Source organism: Aquila chrysaetos, chromosome 3, assembly GCF_900496995.4.
Source record: "Aquila chrysaetos chrysaetos chromosome 3, bAquChr1.4, whole genome shotgun sequence".
NCBI classification, from domain to species: domain Eukaryota; kingdom Metazoa; phylum Chordata; class Aves; order Accipitriformes; family Accipitridae; genus Aquila; species Aquila chrysaetos.
Genome location: NC_044006.1, coordinates 35055729 through 35074033, shown reverse-complemented (window position 1 = coordinate 35074033; position 18305 = coordinate 35055729). Strand labels below are relative to the sequence as shown.

The 18305-nt window shown below is 48.8% G+C and overlaps 1 protein-coding gene across 2 annotated transcripts; it reads right to left on the bottom strand.

Moving 5' to 3' along the window:
* Positions 1-12237: 12237 nt before the first annotated feature.
* Positions 12238-17285, bottom strand: EOMES (eomesodermin). 2 transcript variants are annotated; one of them, XM_030010716.2, is made up of 6 exons: positions 16478-17285; positions 15993-16147; positions 15554-15675; positions 14891-15049; positions 14739-14800; positions 12238-14066 (listed from the first exon to the last, which is right to left on the bottom strand). In XM_030010716.2, exons 1-6 carry the CDS (start codon positions 17224-17226, stop codon positions 13331-13333), a joined length of 1983 nt encoding a protein of 660 aa, XP_029866576.1. In that variant the 5' UTR covers positions 17227-17285; the 3' UTR covers positions 12238-13330. The 2 variants fall into 2 exon arrangements, with proteins under 2 accessions (XP_029866576.1, XP_029866577.1); XM_030010717.1 differs by having other exon boundaries at positions 12238-14009; positions 16478-17272.
* Positions 17286-18305: the final 1020 nt, after the last annotated feature.

Below are 18305 nucleotides of genomic sequence, written 5' to 3'. Positions count from 1 at the left end.
AAACTAAATGCTTTTACAGTTGTAAGCTGAGGTCATAAAATGAGACTCTGCCTCAAAAATCTACAGTGCTACAACACATTCAAAGTCATTTGACCTGAAATATTTCAGGCCCTTTTGGAAAAAATACAATGTGAAAAACTTTTGCTCAGAATTCAGCCCATTTAATCCCATGGGCAATGTTATTCTACTCAGACATGATATCAGAATGTTTCAGTTTAAAAGAAAGTGAAACTCCTGCCTTATTCATTATATTACACATGATTTTGGAGCAACTGTTGCAGAAGGCTACTGTACTTCTATAGAAGCTTCAGTGGGAGTTTCAGTACAGGTAATACAATACACTTACTTACCAGACAGACTGGTACCTTTTATTTTTACTTTTTTCAGCAATTTAAAGTATTGGTTCAAGAAAAGGTTTTCTTGTTATTAGTTTTCAGATACTACAGCATAATACACTGATTGTGAGGCTGTAATAATTTATAAACCTTATGGCACTCTGCAAGTTTTGCATGCAGTGGCAAAAATATAAATTGAAGGTGCATTTTGCTTATTAGTAACAATAATAGCATTCAAAATTCATACCATATCAAACACACATGGTGACGCTGATAATTCTGTGACTAAGGATTGAGCATGACTTCCTGGCAATTACCAACACTTCTTTAAAATGGAAACACAGTGTTTATAGCCATAGTTCCATAAAATGGTTAAGTCTGGTTTTAGGGCACCTGACATTAGATTAAAAAAGGTGATAGAAGCACATGACATAAACCACGAAGTTTCCATTAAATAATTTTGCTTGATCAAAGTTCTTCAGTTAAGTCTTGAAAGGTATATTCTTTCACCAGGCTTTGTTTGATGGGTATCACATCTTCATGCTGCTCTGCAACTGGCCTTCTTCAGTCAGATCAGACCTTTACTCTGTACCTTCCTGCCCCTTTTCTGCTCCGAATACCCAATAATGCAATAATGCGTGCCTGGTGTGCCCTTCAATGCTGACCCAGGCCTCCAAGTTTTCTCTTTCCCTTGTACATCCACCAGAGTTAGGCCTTCTGTTTTCTGCTACTGAAGTGTCCCATCAACTTCAAACCTGTCAATTCAGCCTGCATCCTTGCGCAGTCTGCTGCTGAGCAGACAGAACTAGGTCCCCACACTAGCCAGCCATGACTGCAAAAGCATCCTTGGGAATACCAGCACCCCAGGCTAGAGGGCATCCATGCAAGACCCTACTGCCAGGCAACATGAGGACCAATTCCATCTACCACTGCCTGCAGAAAGCAAGCATCACAGCATGGGAAAATGAAGTGGTGCTGTGCTAAAGCTCAGTACCTCAGGCAGGCCTCCCTGAAGGCTCAAAAGAATACCATACTCAAGGGCTGCTAGAGTATCCAACTCCTATACTACAATGTAACTAGTGCAATGAGAGACTGAAGTGCATTTACTACTACCATTTACTTGATGAAGGAGATAAGAACAAGGAACGTACTGCTGAAAGAGGCACTCAGGGAGGGAAAGAAGGAATGAGAAGGTGGCAGCTCCAACAAGCAGCACTCTAAATCCTGGAGGAACCTAAAGAAAGGTACCTGCGGTCTGAAAGCAACCGTAGAAGAAAAGGGATTGCTTGGTGGCATCTCACAGGGATTACAGAATCACAGCGGGACAGCTCATGTGGCTGGATTGCTGCAATGGATGGGTACAGGCTTTTAAGAAAAAACAGTCTGGGAAAGTGAGGAATATGGATGGGTTTCAATCTATGCAAAGGGCTGGCTGCAGTACACTCTGCTTTGCTTGGAACAAGTGACGAGGCAGTAAAGACTTTATGGGTAAGGACCAGAGAACAGTCCGACATGGGTGACTTTGTGCTAGGTACCTGCTACAGACCTCCTGATCAAGAAGGGGAAGTAGAAGCCACCTTCATTTGAAAGGTGGAGGAAGCTCCATGAGCTGGTACTCCAGCTCTAGTCCCCACTGGTACTCACTGGGGACAAGAACCACCCTGATATCTGCAGGTAGGGTAATACAGCTGGGCACAGACAATCCAGATTTCTGGTCTGTGTTGATGGTAATTTCTTGATGCAGGTGACTGATGAGTCTTCTGGACTTCTTGCAAAGAATAAGTATAGGATGTAAAGGGCAGCCAAAAGATTGTGGAGATTAAAATTCTGAGAGAAGTAAGAAAGACAAATAGTACAATTACAAGGTGGCACTTCAGGAGAGCAGAATTCAGCTTGTTCAGGGATCTTCTTGGTAGAATCTCATGGAAGACTGCTTTGGAAGGTAAAGGGAAAGCCTGTGAGAGCTGGCTGGTCTTCAAGGACAACCTCCTCAAAGCACAAGACAGCCCATTCCTGCATGCAGGAAGTCAAGCAGGTATGGTGAAAGACCAGCATGGATAAACAGAGAGCTCCTTACTCCTGAGTTCAAATACAAGAAGGAAGTACATGAAAGGTATAAGCAGGAGTGGGCTTAGTCTCTTCAGCCTAGGTCCTGCCTCCAGTTATGTCAGATGCTTTGAAGTTTTGCAAATTTCTGCAGGCACTAGCATGCAGACAGTGAGCTTCCTTCCCTTTCCTCCAAAATGAACTCTTCTGCAGGCTCTAATGAACTTAAACAGGGTATAATTTTGCCTCTAGCTCATGACTGTTTATAACGGTTTGGCTTTCCAAAGTTCTCTTCCCTGTTTAGCCGGGAGTTTAGCAGAGTTTCCGGCCCTGATTCCAGTGCTGAGTTTGACAACAACAGGTTATAAACCCTCACCTCATCTTAGGAGGAACATCTATTCCTGATTGCTGTCTGTCCTGCTCCGTCCAGATCTGCTTCAGGGCATGCATCAGAAATGCAACACAGATAGAACTTTCACCTAGATCTATGTGATACTTCTATAGCTACTGATACACCTATAGTGACAGATCTTTGTACACCTATCCAGATCCAGCCAAAGCTATGTGTCACTTCCTGAACCAACAGTTTTGCAAGACTAGGTCAAGAACAAAGGATCATTACTGCATTATTTTTTTTAAGACTGAAGAATTACAGCCCACTGATCCTGAATGCAGTCATAAACTTTTTGAAATTAGACAAAGATTTTTGCAAGCCACTTAAACTGGCTACACGGCCACCACACAATTCTGCACTCATCTCTCTCTCCTCAATTACTGTTGGCTGGAGTTTCCAAGTGTCCTGCAAGATGACAGTGAACAAACATGATACTGCCTATGCAGCAAACTGTGTCTCAATCAGCCAGTCTATAATAATGACCTTCTAGTTTCTCAAATTACTCTTCATAGCGTAATCTGCTACTCACACACAGGATTGTAGTAGCTTTGTCCACCGATAAGAGACATTTTCTCACAGACAAGATATATTCTACTAGTCAATTCATTTTCCATTACATTTGTCCTAGCTATAGATACATAGGTCTCAGAAAACAGAAATTACAATGAGAAGAGGAAGAAATAGGGAAGGTCTCCCTAAAATAGTAAAAATATCTGCATCAGAGGCAATTCTTCCCTACCAACAAAGGTAGCTAGAGGGTTAGTAAAATGGAATTTAAATAATAATCTGTTAATATCATAAACTAATTTCAGTGGTTTTCACTGTTGCAAAATTTCCTTTGAAATCTAGCATTGCAGAATTTAGCTCACAACTTGGGTTCTTCCAAGCAGCACTGTTGGCTTGGCCATTTATTTTAGGTTTACCTTTTTATTTTTTTATTTTCAGCTTATAGAGTGCCCTCCCTGCAGTTGGGTATTGACTGCTTACAATCTAATCTTGCAAACACTAGCAGATTTGGTACATATTCTAGGAGACCTCAGGGGAAGTCTCACAGCAGCATGTATAATGTTTGGTAGCATTGGCAACATCAAGGTTTTGTCTGACATAGCTGATTTTGCCCCCTTAACAGGCAGGACCAGATTTTTGACCCTAAATGTTTACTTCTTATTTGGAGGAGAAAGCAGAGGCATCAAAGCAGGTCTTTTCTTAATGTAATTTACTACTAATGAAATATACCCAACTACCCACTTCCCCGAGTAAATGACAAAAATACAACCCATTCTTGTGGATTCCTTGAGCAAGCTTACTTTACCCAAAGAAATACTCTTCCAGAGCCTGAGTCAAAAAGCATTAACTCAACACATATCCCCTTGTTCCCAAATTAGCCTCAGGAAACCTATCCTGAGAGGCATGTCATTCATTGCAGGGTTAAATTTGGGTGATCATGACTATATGACAAGGTCACCAGCAGCCTGCACAAGAAAGGTCACACACTCCCAGTGATATCTGCATTAATGTGTTCTCAGTCACCTCTTCCTACCTGATCACCCCACATTTCTTAAAGCCATGACACAGTGAGGGGTTCTGCGATTTTTTCCCAAGGACCTTGGCCTTTCTGGACACTCAGAAGGAACAGGAGGGCAGTAATGAAGCATTTATCACAACAGCCTGGGGAAACACCATTTAATCTGAAGCAGAGAGTTTTGACTCTTTGAATGATAAAGCTGCAATTTCACAATTTCACAAATTAAGTCAACATAAGGTTATAGCAAAGCGAAATCCTGCCCTCTTCCTACAGTCCTGGGAGGTTGCTTACAACCCTCTTCTCCACCAGTCCTGGCCATGTAATCCTGCCCTCTCCTTTGCACTGTCTCTGACTCTTGTCGGGTCTTAGTTGAGCCAATTCAACTTGTGAACCCAGCAGCATGCAATTGGACTTTTCTCCTGGATGTGTTTTATGCCAAGTCTGTAAAATGAATCGACTCACAGAACACTTTGAGGAGCCTCACAGCTAGTACAAGGTAAGAAGCAAACCCACAAGCCAAGCATAAGAAGGAAATACTAAGGAGGGGTAAGAACCTTTCTCTTTTCTCAGCAGTAAGTGGAACCTTAAATCAGCCCAAACCCCCTCCCATAGCTTTACCCTTCATCTTCAGTAAAGATACACCTTAAGACTTGAGATGCTTTGACCTAGCTATTAACCTCTGTGACTGTTATAATAAAGGAGACTGAAAGCCTTAGCTGTTAGACAAAAGAGACAGTTAATCCAGTTAGTCTCCATCAGGATTTTTTTTAGGTGTGGTTATGGCCAATCTTTAAGTCTTTCTATAGAGTGTTTTCACCCTATACTTCAGTGACCTTTAAACATTACGGGCAGCCATTAGCACTTCTCAGCATAACAATATTAATACCACTGTGGAGGATGATGCTGATAGATCAAGTCTGATTGAAGTGAATAGGGTGGAGGAACACAATTAATTTGCCTTGTTTGCTGCTGCTTTGGCTCTCCCTGTGACTCCTGGTTTGGAGAATACCCCACCAACAAGAAAAGGGATCCATGTTTTCTTTTTTTTCTAATCTCCAGTCCCTGGGTAGGTTGAAAAAACACCAGAAGGGCATTGCCTCTCATCTTGTATTCTCCATGCTTCCCTACAGAGACTCAACTCAGAGCAGGGGGAAGACATGGGCAACTACCTTAGCCACTAATCAAAACACCCACAATCCAGTCTAGCAGAAGTCAGTCACAGTTCAGAGCAATCCCATCAATGGTTGTGGGATTTGGTTTTTTAGCTCTCCGATGAAATACCCCAATAATTTTTGTGTGTTTGTTCATTTCTTGTGTAGTGTACTACAGCTAAACACACCCCTTGTTCCTCTACATAATCTCTCCGAATGTGAAACAGAAAGAAGCCTGCCACCAAGCATCCCTCCTGCAGCTGCTGATCAAAGACACTGCCCTGGAACTCCTCATATTTCAGGCCATTTCCAGGGGAGTTGTATCTCCCTAAGCATTCTCACCCAGTGGGAATGTCAGAAACAGGACTGAACCCACATCATAATTACAATTTTTGGAGCAGAAACTGCATTCAGGCTATTACACACCTTCCATTATACTAAGCAACAGTTAAGCCTTTTGTAGCACGGCAAAAACAGGGAGTTTGTGTTTTCTAATACCTATGGGAATGGCTTTCTCTTCCTGTGGCTGAAATCAGGAAAGCACTAGACCTAACCATAGGCAGGGGACTACAAAGTAAACTATGGAGCAAGCGTGTGCCCACAGACAGGTGCTGTGGGGTATGAGAGGTGCTCTAAACCTATGCTTCACCATACTCCTGCAGCTACCTAAATGCTGTGATTGTACCACTGTGGTACTTCTACCCGACCTGAAAGTCCCCTCACAGTTTTCCAGTCAGTGTTTATACCAAGCTCCTTAAATGCTTTTGAAGACTGGTACCTAAACTGGCCATGACTTTGGGTATGGACTTCACCATCCAGGCATTAGCTGTCATGTGCAGTTATTGTGGGTGAAGAAAAAAAATTTAAAAAAAAAAATCATGAATACTGCTGCTTAAACTGATGAAAGCAGACACCAGCACCCCTGGCACGAATATGTATGTAAGTTTTTCACTCTTACACCCTGCTCTGTTTCTTCTTTCTGTTTGGTGCCAGTACAAGCATTTCTGCTGCTGCACAGTGAACTAAATTAGAGAATTGATCTGACTGGAAAATAACCTGATTCTTCACTTCCAATCTGCTACCCTTATTCACTGGCCCATCCTGACAGCAGGCATTTCCAGAGGTTTATTATGTACATATAATTTAAGCAGATCAAGTAGAGAAATATATTGTACATTTGAAATGGAGCTTTACAATGCAGATTTATCTGCTATTCAGATCATTGCTGCCACAAACTTTAGGAACATTATTCATTCTGTAAATAAAACCAAAACCATTCAAATGACACAGGTTTTGCCATAATTCTTCTTCCGGATCAAAGACATTTCCACCCAAAACAAGAAATTCACCTAATCTTTCCTCTGAAATGACCCTGCTAAGGAGTTGCAAGTTAAAGGCAGCAGAGCAGAATCCTGCCTTCGCTGAAAGCAAGTAACAGAAGAGCTGGGTTAATAATAATCTTGAGACATAAAACAAAAAGCTACTGGAAAATAAGCTACTTGATGTATCAGCGGAGACGAGGCTACACAGGAAAGGCTTTATCTGTCCTATCTGGAGTAAGAGATAGGATAAAATTTACCTGCTATTGTGAATAGCTCCTGAAAAGTCTTCTTTGCATTGGTATGTCCTCTGAAGCATCAGTTTAAGAGCTTTCCTTGCTCAAATTATATCTTCATTAGGGCAGGAATGTCATGTTCTTATATTCTTACACAGCACAGGAAGTAAGGAGAGGAAAGTAATAATATTTGTGCTATTGAAAACTTATCACTAAGAACAAGCAAGGGCTAATACATTACAAACCAATTAGTTTCCAAAGAAAGTTTTCTTCCTCAAAGGAAATTTGCAACTATGCCAAGCCATTTACCAAGACTGTATTGCTTTATGGACAAACGGGATTATAACTGTTCATGAAGTTTAACAATTACTGCCCTATCTGCACTACAAAAACCTAACCCTGCTGTAAGAAAACTAAGGATCATAACAGAACTGACTCCTTTGCCCTCAGTATATACAATCACAGTACAGAAGAACCCTAACATGAAGTTTCATTCCCAAACCTGCTAAAATGGTATGACTTTATGTTACAGCCACTTTAGTAGTACCTACTTCAACCGTAAGAGTCCTTCTGTAAACCATAAAACTGCAGAGCTCATACTTCAGCGGAAGAGAGTATGGACTTATATGGAGCTCCTGCTACAGATTTGTTAACTGATGTCCCACTCCACACAGCCTTTCCTCATTTACAGACATCATGCCCCGCTAAAAAAGAACTGAATGTTGTCTTTGGGGCCTTTCTTTCCATGGAGAAAACTCCAGGCAGAAGGAACTCACCTTGCTCTTTGCCTGAGCTTGCTGATAAATGACTGGCTACTTTGAAAAAGCTCTAAAAACATCAGATCAGATTTGGGTCTTAGACACTCAAAGGAAGCCTAACTTTAAACAGTGGCAGGATGAAGAAGACAGACTGCTTTTCAAGCTTCAAAGATCATTATGTGAATTTAGGTATTCATAGCTTGAATTCATTTCAGTGGTATAAACCAAAAGGTGGTATGCATTAAGAAAATGCACCTGTTCCATACCTTCCCCAAAGCAAGAAGGGATGAAAAGTCGGTTTTAGTAGTTACAGGAACCACAAATAGAGCCTTGCCCCATCCATCATCTCAGACCGTCCTTTGAGGGACAATGGTCAAAATAGGTTGGTCCCCTTACAGCAGTAGCTAACCTATTTCTTTCATGATCAGAGGGGATTATCACCACATGCAGGGAAGACAAACTGCCTGATGCCATTTCACCCAACGCACTACACTACTGAAAGACAGTCTGAGACTATGACAATGAGGCCCAGACAGGAACCAGCTGATGGAGGGTTGGAAAATAACCCCTTTGCTAATAAATATTATCAGCAAAAAATCAGTTCCCTGCTGCAGATGGAAACTAAATGGCATACAACAGGCAGAAGACTAAATTTTGCTCACAAGCCTGGGACTGAGCTGATGGTCAAAGCCCAGGTGGGAGACTCTTACTCCAGACACAGAGGCCTCCTGCACATGATTAACACCACTCACATGTGGAAACCCTCTGCAAACAGGTAGGTACCCCGTGAGTAAAGCCTTTATTTTTTATTATCTGCAGGGTCAGGACTACAGCTTTACCTCCTTCCCACCCAGCACTCCCTGTGTTAATGTAGTCCTTCAGGCAGACAAACCACCCAGCACTTCATCTCTCCTTTATTTTCTCTTCCTCTCCTGCATTTTATTTGACTCCAAAATGAAAATGGGGGAGAGGGTGGAAGGTTAGAGGAAAGCCTGCAGAGTATTCCTCCTCCCCAGATTAGGATTTAATTGTATTCCTAGTGAGTCCCTTCTGGTTGCGCTCGGTCTTTCAGATGAATGTTTCATCAATATGATTAGGATCACATCCCTCAGTCTCGTCTATTTACACAATCGGTTGTGACAGCTCAGAGTATAGTACTCCCTAAAGGAAATATTAGATACCACCCTATCATTTTATTCAAATCATATTTTGCACTCCGCACTTTCAGCCTAATATCATTCTCCCCTGGATTACATATTTGTGATATCCAGCAAGCACTAAAATCCTTCCAACAAGGATTAGATTAATATTTATATTAGCCATACTCATTATGAACAGGGATATAGAGATTTTGGAAGGGGAGGAGTGGGCTACAGATACCTCAAGGGGCTGGGGAATGGGCTTGTATGTACAAAAAAAAGTGGGACAAAGTGAATAATAATAATAACAACAACAATAATAATAATAGCAGCACCGATGCTGGCAAATCCCAGCTTCATGAGGTGCAGGGGCGCGAGGGAAGCACCGGCAGGCCCCGTCTCCCTCACCTCAACCCCCTCGGCGCCATTTTCTCCCTAGGGCCGGGGCCCCACGGCCGCCCGCCGCCAGCTCCCCCGGCACCCCTAGCCTGTAGTCCCAACGGGAAGGGGCATTTCTGAAGCGTAACGGTACCGCAGGAGGCACGGCGGGCCTATTCCCGCTTCGGCCGCCGCCGCCCTCCCCTCAGGGCCGCCTCAGCGCGGCTCCGCCGCGCTGAGGCGGCCCTGAGGGGAGGGCGGCGGCGGAGGGGGGCTGTAAAAATAACCGTTCCCGGGAAACCCCCACCGTTAACGCCCGCTCCCCTCAGAGAGGAGGAGGTAACAAGCGAGCAGGTGGTGAAAAGGCGGCCTTGAGGAAGGTGGGAAGCAGAAATTCAGACCGAAAGTAAAACCCCATCGCGTTACTCGAAGAGAAAACACACCGAAAAATACCTGCTCCTTCCTCCTCGGAGCGCTGAGACCGCCGCGGCGAGGAAGGAGCCCTTTCTCCCGAGGGGGTCGGACAGACGCCGTTGGAAGAAGAAGCATTTCGGGGTCGTTTCGTTTTCCCGCCCAGGTGTGAAGCACCAGCGATACAGTTTGGGGCGAGCAGCAAGGGACGAAGTTTCGTTGAGAAAAAAAAAAAAAAAAAAAAATCAGGCAGTTGCTCCCGACGTACCGCTGCAAAGAGGACAGGCGGAAGAGGCGATGACCTGTCGGGTCTGCTTTAACGAAAAAAACCCCAAAAACAGAGTCTTTGGGGAGGAAATAGTCTCAGTCCCTCGGACGAGCCCACCTCCGCTGCCTCTATTGCCCCGCCGGGCGCCCATGCACGCAAAGCGCCGAACCGCTCCCTCGGCTCAGTGGGGAAATATCCCAGAGAATTGCTAATTCGCGGGGAACAGCCTCAAATGGTTACACCGGTGTACCCCCGTTTCCCGGGGCCAGCGGGGAAAAGGAGCGGAGCCCCCGGGGCGGGCAGAGCCAACGGCGCCTTTGCCCGCAGGGATCGAAGGAGAAGCGGGCGGGCTCCAGCGAACGGCCGCGGAGCTCCGGATTTTCCTTTAACCGAGAACTGGGTTTTGCAGCTTCACCGAGCAGGCTTTCTCACTGCATACCACCGCAATGGTGTAAACAACTATTTATTTATTTATTTATTTATTTTCCTCTAGACGCTGCTTGCCCCCCATTCCCGTCCAGCTGTCGTTTCAAAGTCGCACGCAGTTTCCATGCGAGAGCTACCGAAATCGCAGGGACGGACGGGGCCGACGGACGCCTTTCCTTACAGCGTTTTCTACCTGCAAGCTGCGAGGCGAAGGTGCCGTGTTTCCCGGCACACGCCCGCCTTGCCCGCGGGTGTCGGGGCTGTGGAGGAAGGGGCAGTCATCCTCGGGGACGCCCCCTCCCTCCAAATCCACGATAAAAAGCCCGCCGAGGCTAGGCGGGGCTCTCCACCCGGAGCCTGCTGTTTGTCTCAGTAAATCACATTACGAAGCAAAGTGCAAGGGTAGTTAACTTTATCTTCTGTTAATGTAAACAAATAAGAAGCATTCAGTTCCTTGATCTTTATTTAAATATAGAGTTGTTTATCGGTGTCATCCTATGAAGATTAATTAGATACCTTTATTCACAATTTGGCGTCTGACACCCCGTTTTAGGAATGCATTATAATCACAAGGTGTTAATTGGGGCCAGCCAGGCACTTACGTTTCTATTAAACAGTGTGAGGACTTTTCACAAGTATTAAGTTCTTTTTTTACCGCGCAGTGCAAAAATATACAGCTTTTAATAACACACCGCGGCGGAATCGTGCTCCTGAGCGCTGTATCATCGGCGTTTGCAGCGCGGGAAGGGCGGGCGAGGAGCGGCCGGCATGCCACTGCACCGCCCGGCGGGAAACGGGGGACAGCCCGCCTTTCCAGGGGGCTTTTCCGGGAGGGAGTATCCCCCCTTAGAAGAAAAAATACGGAAAAAGAAAAAAAAAAAAACCAAACAAAAACCAAACCCCCAAAACCGTATTCCGTCCGTAGTCGCTTAGAAATTACCGCGGGTCCCCTTCTGTCCCAAATCGGATGTGACTCCTCGTGCAGGGGGAGAGCAGCTAGGACACCGATTTGTTTCCTTTGCCAACGCGCAGAGCCGGAGCCTCGCACCCAGAAGTGAAGAGCCGATCGAAATCTCCTCGGAAATCCGCCGCTCTCCGCTCCGGAGCGGCGGGTGGGGGGGAAGCCTCCCGGGGGCAGCTGTCAGCGCTCCCCGATCGCGTTACCTCCTCCGGGGAGGGCCCCAGCCTGAGCCCCTGTTTTATTTTGTTTGCAGTCGGGCATCGCTAACAGTTTAATCCCATTACTGCCTGCATATCCTCAGGAAAGGTCCCGCTGCCGCGGGAGCCGGGATTCAATTGCTCTGCCAGGAGGGGCTTTCTCCCCAGATAAGCGGGCAGGGGAATTTCTTACCGTGTTCCGGGAAACGGAGGGGGCGAGCAGGGGCCGGCCCCGCTGCTGCTGGGGGAGGCGAGCCGAGTTCACAAGTCGCTCCCCGGGACGAGGGCTGAGCTCACACCTCGCCTCCCGCAGTCCCGCAGAGCGGGGGGGAGGTAGGGGAAAAGAGGCACCGTCGGATTTTTGGACCAAGCCGGGGGGGGGGGGGGTTGGTGGTGCTGAGTGTGGTATGCTCAGAGCTTGCAGGGGATGCATAGGAGAACTGTAACAAACCGTGAGATATATATATATAAAAAAAAAAAAACTACCACCACCAAAAAAAAAAAAAAACCAACCAACCACACAGATAGCAGCATCCGAATGAGCACAGTGCCAGGGATAAAACTGCAAGGAGAAACTTTGCAAGGGTTTGCTAGATTCAGAGACAACTCAGCCCCCAAGCATTGTGCTCCCTCCTCCTCCTCCCAGCTGGAACACCCCATAGAGGCAAAGAAGAGGCACAGAGCCACCCCCACTCCTATCCCCGATACCACCACATTTATTAAAAATTACTACTATGTACATAGAAAAAGAAAACAGAACCAAGTCTTGTTGGGAGAAGTTTGTGTGCCAGTGCTCTAGGGTTGATCGGTTTAAAATGGCTGAAACTATAGGCAAGAAGAGTGGGTAAGTTACATCACTTCCAGTTTTGTACAGGGCAGCTGAAAAAGTCACTTTACATACACGTAAATAGAAATCTGTTCATGTTTTTTTTGCAATGTTCCATATGCTAAGTTTGAGTAACAAAAAAAAAAAAAAGCCTTTTGAACTTCAAAGCACCACCAGAGGTCCTTCTGACTGAACAGCTATAGGTCAACTATTTATACATTATTCCACAATATTCTACAGTGTACCTAGACAAAACACAACTGTACACTTTGCTTTTTTTTGGCCACCTCAGTAAAGGTTAGGCTTTTGGGATGGAAGCATGGGGGGAGGGTTTTAATGCAAGTTCTAAACTAAGAAAAGTCAGATTTGGCCATTGTAACCCCATCATTAGTAACAAGACCTTCAAGTCAAAATCCTGCCTGGCAAGCAGGCCTTATTTTGGCTATCTTCTGCCAAGGAAAGCCTTAGCTGAGCAATATCCAACTCAGCCAACTGCTGCAGACACAGGTTGAAGAAGCCAGCTCTATCTAGAGCAGAACATAGCATTTATGCAGCTGCCTGCAACCCAGCCTCCTTGTATCAGAGGGGGAAGCAGGAGAGAAAATTAAATTTGGGATCCTACCCCCCTATTTCCTTGCTCAGGAGTGCATAGATTTGATCAGGCCTCTGAGCCAAGCCAAACTGTACACTTTAGTGTCTCCAATAAATAAGCCACACTGTAAAAATCTAGGCTCCTGCTTACAGCTTCCACGTGTGGTTCCTTCTAAAAGAGGGGAAGAATTCTACCATAGTTCACTCTTTCCCTACTTTGCTACCTGCAATACTCAAAAAGCTTTGGCACCTTCTTTAGAATTGCACACAACAATTCAAGGTGGAAGGCAAGAGTCTTTTTGGCAATTGTAATGCAAAAAAACCAAGGCCACCCTGAAAGAAATTAGCCAATTGGAATAAAAGGATGCTTTAAGAACTAGTATAGAACGCGTAGTAGCCCATGCCTTTTGAAGTGTCCTTGCTATAGTCCTCAGCATTAATGTCCTCACATTTCATAGTCGGGGAATTTTCATTGCTGGAAGTGCTAGGGGAGAGCCGTCTTCTCTTACAAGCACCTGTGTAGACCCCAGAATCATTTGAATCTAGAGACTTTATGGAGGGTGGAGTCTCTATCCAGGATGAGCCAATTTCTTCTTTCACCTTCTCCTTGGAAAGTTGGTCTTCAGAGAAACCTGGAGGACTTGTTCTGGAGGTCCAAGGTAATCCTGTTGTCATTTTTCGCTGGTAAGAGCCCCTGCTCCCCCAGCCTGCCATGGATGGAAATGTCGGGTCAGGGTAGTATCCCAGAGCATGGGATGTCTGAAGGGGGAGGGATTTAATGCTGTAAGGGAGCAAGGTGCTAGGAGAATACTCCGTCTCATAAGAGTTCATGTCCAGTTTGTTGGCACTGGGCTGCTGTACAGGTGTAACAAACCACCGCTGGGGAGGGCTGGCCACCTCTTCATTCTGCTGAGGGGAGAGCAAGCCGTTTGTCTGAGGGACGGTTCTCTCACCATTGTAAAACCTGGCTGGGGGCAGGTTGTTGACAAACTGTTCTTGGAAGAACGGTTGCACACTGTATCGGGCACCAGGAACAATCTGGTGGGATCTAGGAGAATCCGTGGGAGATGGAGTTAATCTGTCATTTTCTGAAGCTGTGTACATGCTACAACATAAAAGAGAAATACTGAGTGTTGTTCTTTATAATTCCAGTGTGATAGTAAAACAAAACAAACACACAAATGGGAAGAAACTGAGTTATTTCTTAATTAGAATCACAATTACATTTAACTGGATGTTCATTTTTATCCAGTTTAGGAGTTCAGGTTGTTTTTCTTAGAGCGGTGTAAAACTTATAATCTTGCTGCTACAAGTATACACTGTTCTCTGCGAGCCAACCCATTTTAAATGGGGTGCAGCATCTTCCTCCCAGAAACCATAGCTGTATACATACAGTTCCAGCTATTCAAAGGCCATTTGATGCTAGAGAGTGAGCATTAGGCAAGTCTTCTGCCGACAGTTTGAAGCAGCTGCCTGCTCTGTGAAGATACCTGATACGCTACTGCCAATCCGCAGGCCAGCTAGGTTCTGCCAGTAAAAATTTTCTACCAAAATTCAGAAGCCTGCTGGAAGACAGGTCATCAAGACAATACAGTAACTATCCAAGCAGACATTTAATGTCTTTGAAAGGAGCACATCAGCTAGCAAAGCACCTAGTAGAAGTATCACTAGTCCTGAATAACTGAAGTAGTGACTAAAGAAAAACTCTTCCACACACATTTCAGGCCAAAATCATGCCTCAGAGAGACAGCCACAGAGAAGACAGAAGTGTACTTACGAGTCATAGTTGTCTCTGAAACCTTTTGCAAAAGGATTATGGTCAATTTTGAGCTGGGTAATCTAAAAGTGAAAGCAGAATATAGTAAGATGAGACAGTGAACCCACAAGACAATTTTATTCTTAATTGTCATTTTATACATCCATGCTTACATCAGTGTTTTGATATGCTGTAACTGCTATGAACTGCGTTTCAGGGAAGATAAATGTTTGAGTCTTTGAGGAATCATTCAGATCTTCAACACCATCTTCAGTCACTTCCACAATGTGAAGCCGGGGCTGGTACTTATGTAAAGATTGCAGTACTATCATCTAAAAGGAACCACGAAAGAGACAAGATCTTTAGACAAACTGCATCCAACATTAAAACATCTATTTTATAGCCTAACACTTTCTTCCTGTAAATTTTAATCTTTTGACATGGGAATGGAGCAATTTTAACTATTAAGAGGAGATGACTCACAGCTTGTAGCCCTGTTTCACTAGGTTATAATATGCTAAAATCTGTAAATGCAGGAAATCAAGAGCTATCAGCTACACTCCCACTTTGAGCAACTCCAGAAATAGATATATTATTGTCTAAAACCAAAGAAATTCACACATCTATTTCTGACATTTCTAATTGTCTTTATAAGGACAAGCAAAGGAAATAAGATCTACGATCCAGTTCAAGAAATGAACAAGTCACATCTAGCAGCTCGATGAAATGCTGTAAAGCCCTGAAATCCCAGGGGTCCCCTGGCTGGGCCGCCAAGAGCCCCTCAAGCCTGCCTCCACACACCCCCACCCCCCCCCCCCCCCCCCCCCGCCATTTACCTGCGCGTTGTTGTTGTTAGCACCTTTATTGTTCGTTAGCTTCAGTTTCCCGAAAGAAATCTCCTGCCTCATCCAGTGAGCCCCGGTGTTGGGCGACTCGGGGTGGACGTACACCTTGTTGCCTGCGGAAAATAAGCCAGTAAAGCGCCTGCCGGGCACAGGCGCTTTGTTCCACCGCCGGCGGCTCGGAGCAGCGGGGCAGGGCGGGCGGTAGCGCCCGGGCAGCACCTCGGGTCCCCGATGCCCCCGCTCCCGCACAGCCTCGCACACCGGGGCGTGAAAAAAAAGTTGCAAGACGCCCTTAAAAGCGTAGTTCTGCCCGCAGCGGGATGCCGGGGGTGGGGAAGACCCTGCAGAGGCGGGGGGAAGCGGGACCCCTTTCTGGGAAGCCGACCCGCAGGGGAAGGCGGCGGGGAGACCCCGGAGAACCCGCACCTACCTTGCATGTTGTTGTCGGCTTTGCCGCAGGTCACCCACTTGCCCCCCTGGAAACGCCAGTGGTTGGGGTCCGCCAGCACTACCTCCACGAAGACGTTGTAGTGGGCCGTGGGGTTGAGGCCGGTGATGTTAAAGCTCAGGAAAGGAAACATCCTCCTGGGGAGGGGAGGAAAACAAGCACACGGCATGCGAGGCGGGCCGGGGAAGGGGGCGCGGGCTCCGGCGGCAGCTCCGTCCCACCACCGAGGAGACCAAGGAGGCGAGGGCGAGCCCCGACCGACCCCCGCCTCATCCCCCAGCCGCCTGGCGCGGGGAAATCGGGAGAGCCGCTTTTCGAGGACAGCATCGCCGGGCCGGAGGCACTCCCGAGGGGGAGGGCGCGCACCTCCTTCCCGGTGGAGCGGGCAGCGCTGCCCAGCACGGAGCGGCCGCGGGCGTCCCCCCGCCCCGCTTCCCTCCGTTTCGGCCCGCCCCCTGCCCGCTTACCGGCCCTGCTTGGTGATGATCATCTCCGTCTGGTGCCGGTGGAACTTGAGCCAGAGGGGCCGGTTGCAGAGGAAGACCTGCGCCCGCAGCCCCGCGCCGGCGGCCGGCACCCCCAGCGCCCCTAGCCCGCCGCAGGAGCCCGACGCCGCCGGGTACGGGCCGTAGAGGGTTCCGCCGGCCGCCGCCTGCCCGTACTGGTACCCGCCGCCGCCGCCGCCGAACTGCGCCCGGCCGCCGGGCGGGCAGACGGCGCCCGCGAAGCCGCCCGGCGACAGCACCGAGCCGTAGGGGTAGCGCGGCCCGCCGGGCGGCTGGTAGACGGTGCCGTGCTGCGCCGCCGGCGGGTAGGGGAAGAGGGCGCAGGGCCCCCCCAGCTCGGCCCCCGGCGGCCCGGGGGACTGCAGATAGTAGCGCTCGGGGCTGAGGCTGTCCATGGAGTAGCGCGCGGCGGCCGAGGGCAGCTCCTCCTCCCCGCAGGGGGTGGCCTTGCGGCCGTCCGGCTTGGGGGCGGCGAAGGGCGGCTCGCCCGCCTCCGCCTCGCCCAGCATGGCCGGGGCCGCCGCGAACTTCTTGGGCGTCTTGTCCAGGTCGAGGCGCGGCGGCGAGCCCGGCCGGGGCGGCCCGCGGGACCCGCCACCGGCCCCGGCTCCTGCTCCTGCTCCGCCGCCGCGTCCGCCGCCCTCCAGCGGGTAGAAGGGGGCGCCCGGCAGGGCCCCCGCCGCCGCCAGCAGCGGCTCGCCCAGCTGCATCCTCGGTGGGCGGTGCGGCGGAGCGCCCACGCGGTCCGGCGCCGACCCCGACCCGCGGCCGCGCAGCGCTGCGGCGGGGCTCCGCCGAGGCGATTTATACCGGCGCGCCGGGCTCCTCGGGCCGCCGGGGAGGGGCTTGCGCCGGGCTGTCTCATCGCCGCCCTCCACCCCCGCCGGCCCATTGGCTGGGCCGCGTGACACTAATTTAATTAGACAGCTACTAATTGGAACAAGTCACCTGTGACTCTGGTGTGTGCCCCCCTCCCCGGCCCCCCCTTCCCGCAGCCGGCTGCCGGAGGGGCTACGGCCCTCCCTGTGCCCCCTTGCCGCTCGGAGCGAGGGGAGCTCCCGCATAACCCCGCGGTGGCCGCAGTGAAGGTCCCGACTGGCCCCTCCCCCCCCCCCAAAAAAAGACCTTTTGCAGAGGTGGCACCGTCCTCCCGGGCGCACAGCCGCTCGGGCACGGAGGGGGGGGATCCGCGGCGGGGAGCGACGGATGGGGACGAAAGGGAAAACGAGGGGGGAGAGCCGGTCCCAGCCCCGGCACCCAGCGGGGAGCGAGGGCGGCGATCCGCCGGGCCGCTGAGACGGGGCGGGTGACACTAGCCCCGCCACCCCCGCGCTGGCCGTCTCGCCGTTCAAACAATCGGGCTTGTGCCTTCCCCCCTCTCCGCTCCCCGGGCAGCATCGTTATCACGGGGGCGACACGTTTCACCTTATCGGGGACGTCTCTGTGGGAAGCGGCGGGCTTGGTTCGCAATTTGTTTTCAGGCACTGGGCAGTCGGTTTTCCGCAGCCCGCGTTCCCCTTCAGCATCTCCCACCGGGAAGGCAGACTTATAATTCAGTGGGGTGTCAGGTCTGGCGCTCGCTCTCAGCGCAAAAATCGGAGCCTTTTGCCCCAAAGGGTGAGGGAACAGCACTAGGAAGGTGTAGATGCCCGTGTGATTTTGCGGAGCGGGCAGAGCCCGCGCGAACGATTTGCAGCTACAAATCCGCAGCCCCTCGCCCTCTACTCGCCGCCAGCCAGCTCGCAGGGAGCGCTGCGAAAACCTGCCTCCTCCTCACGGCTGAATTTTA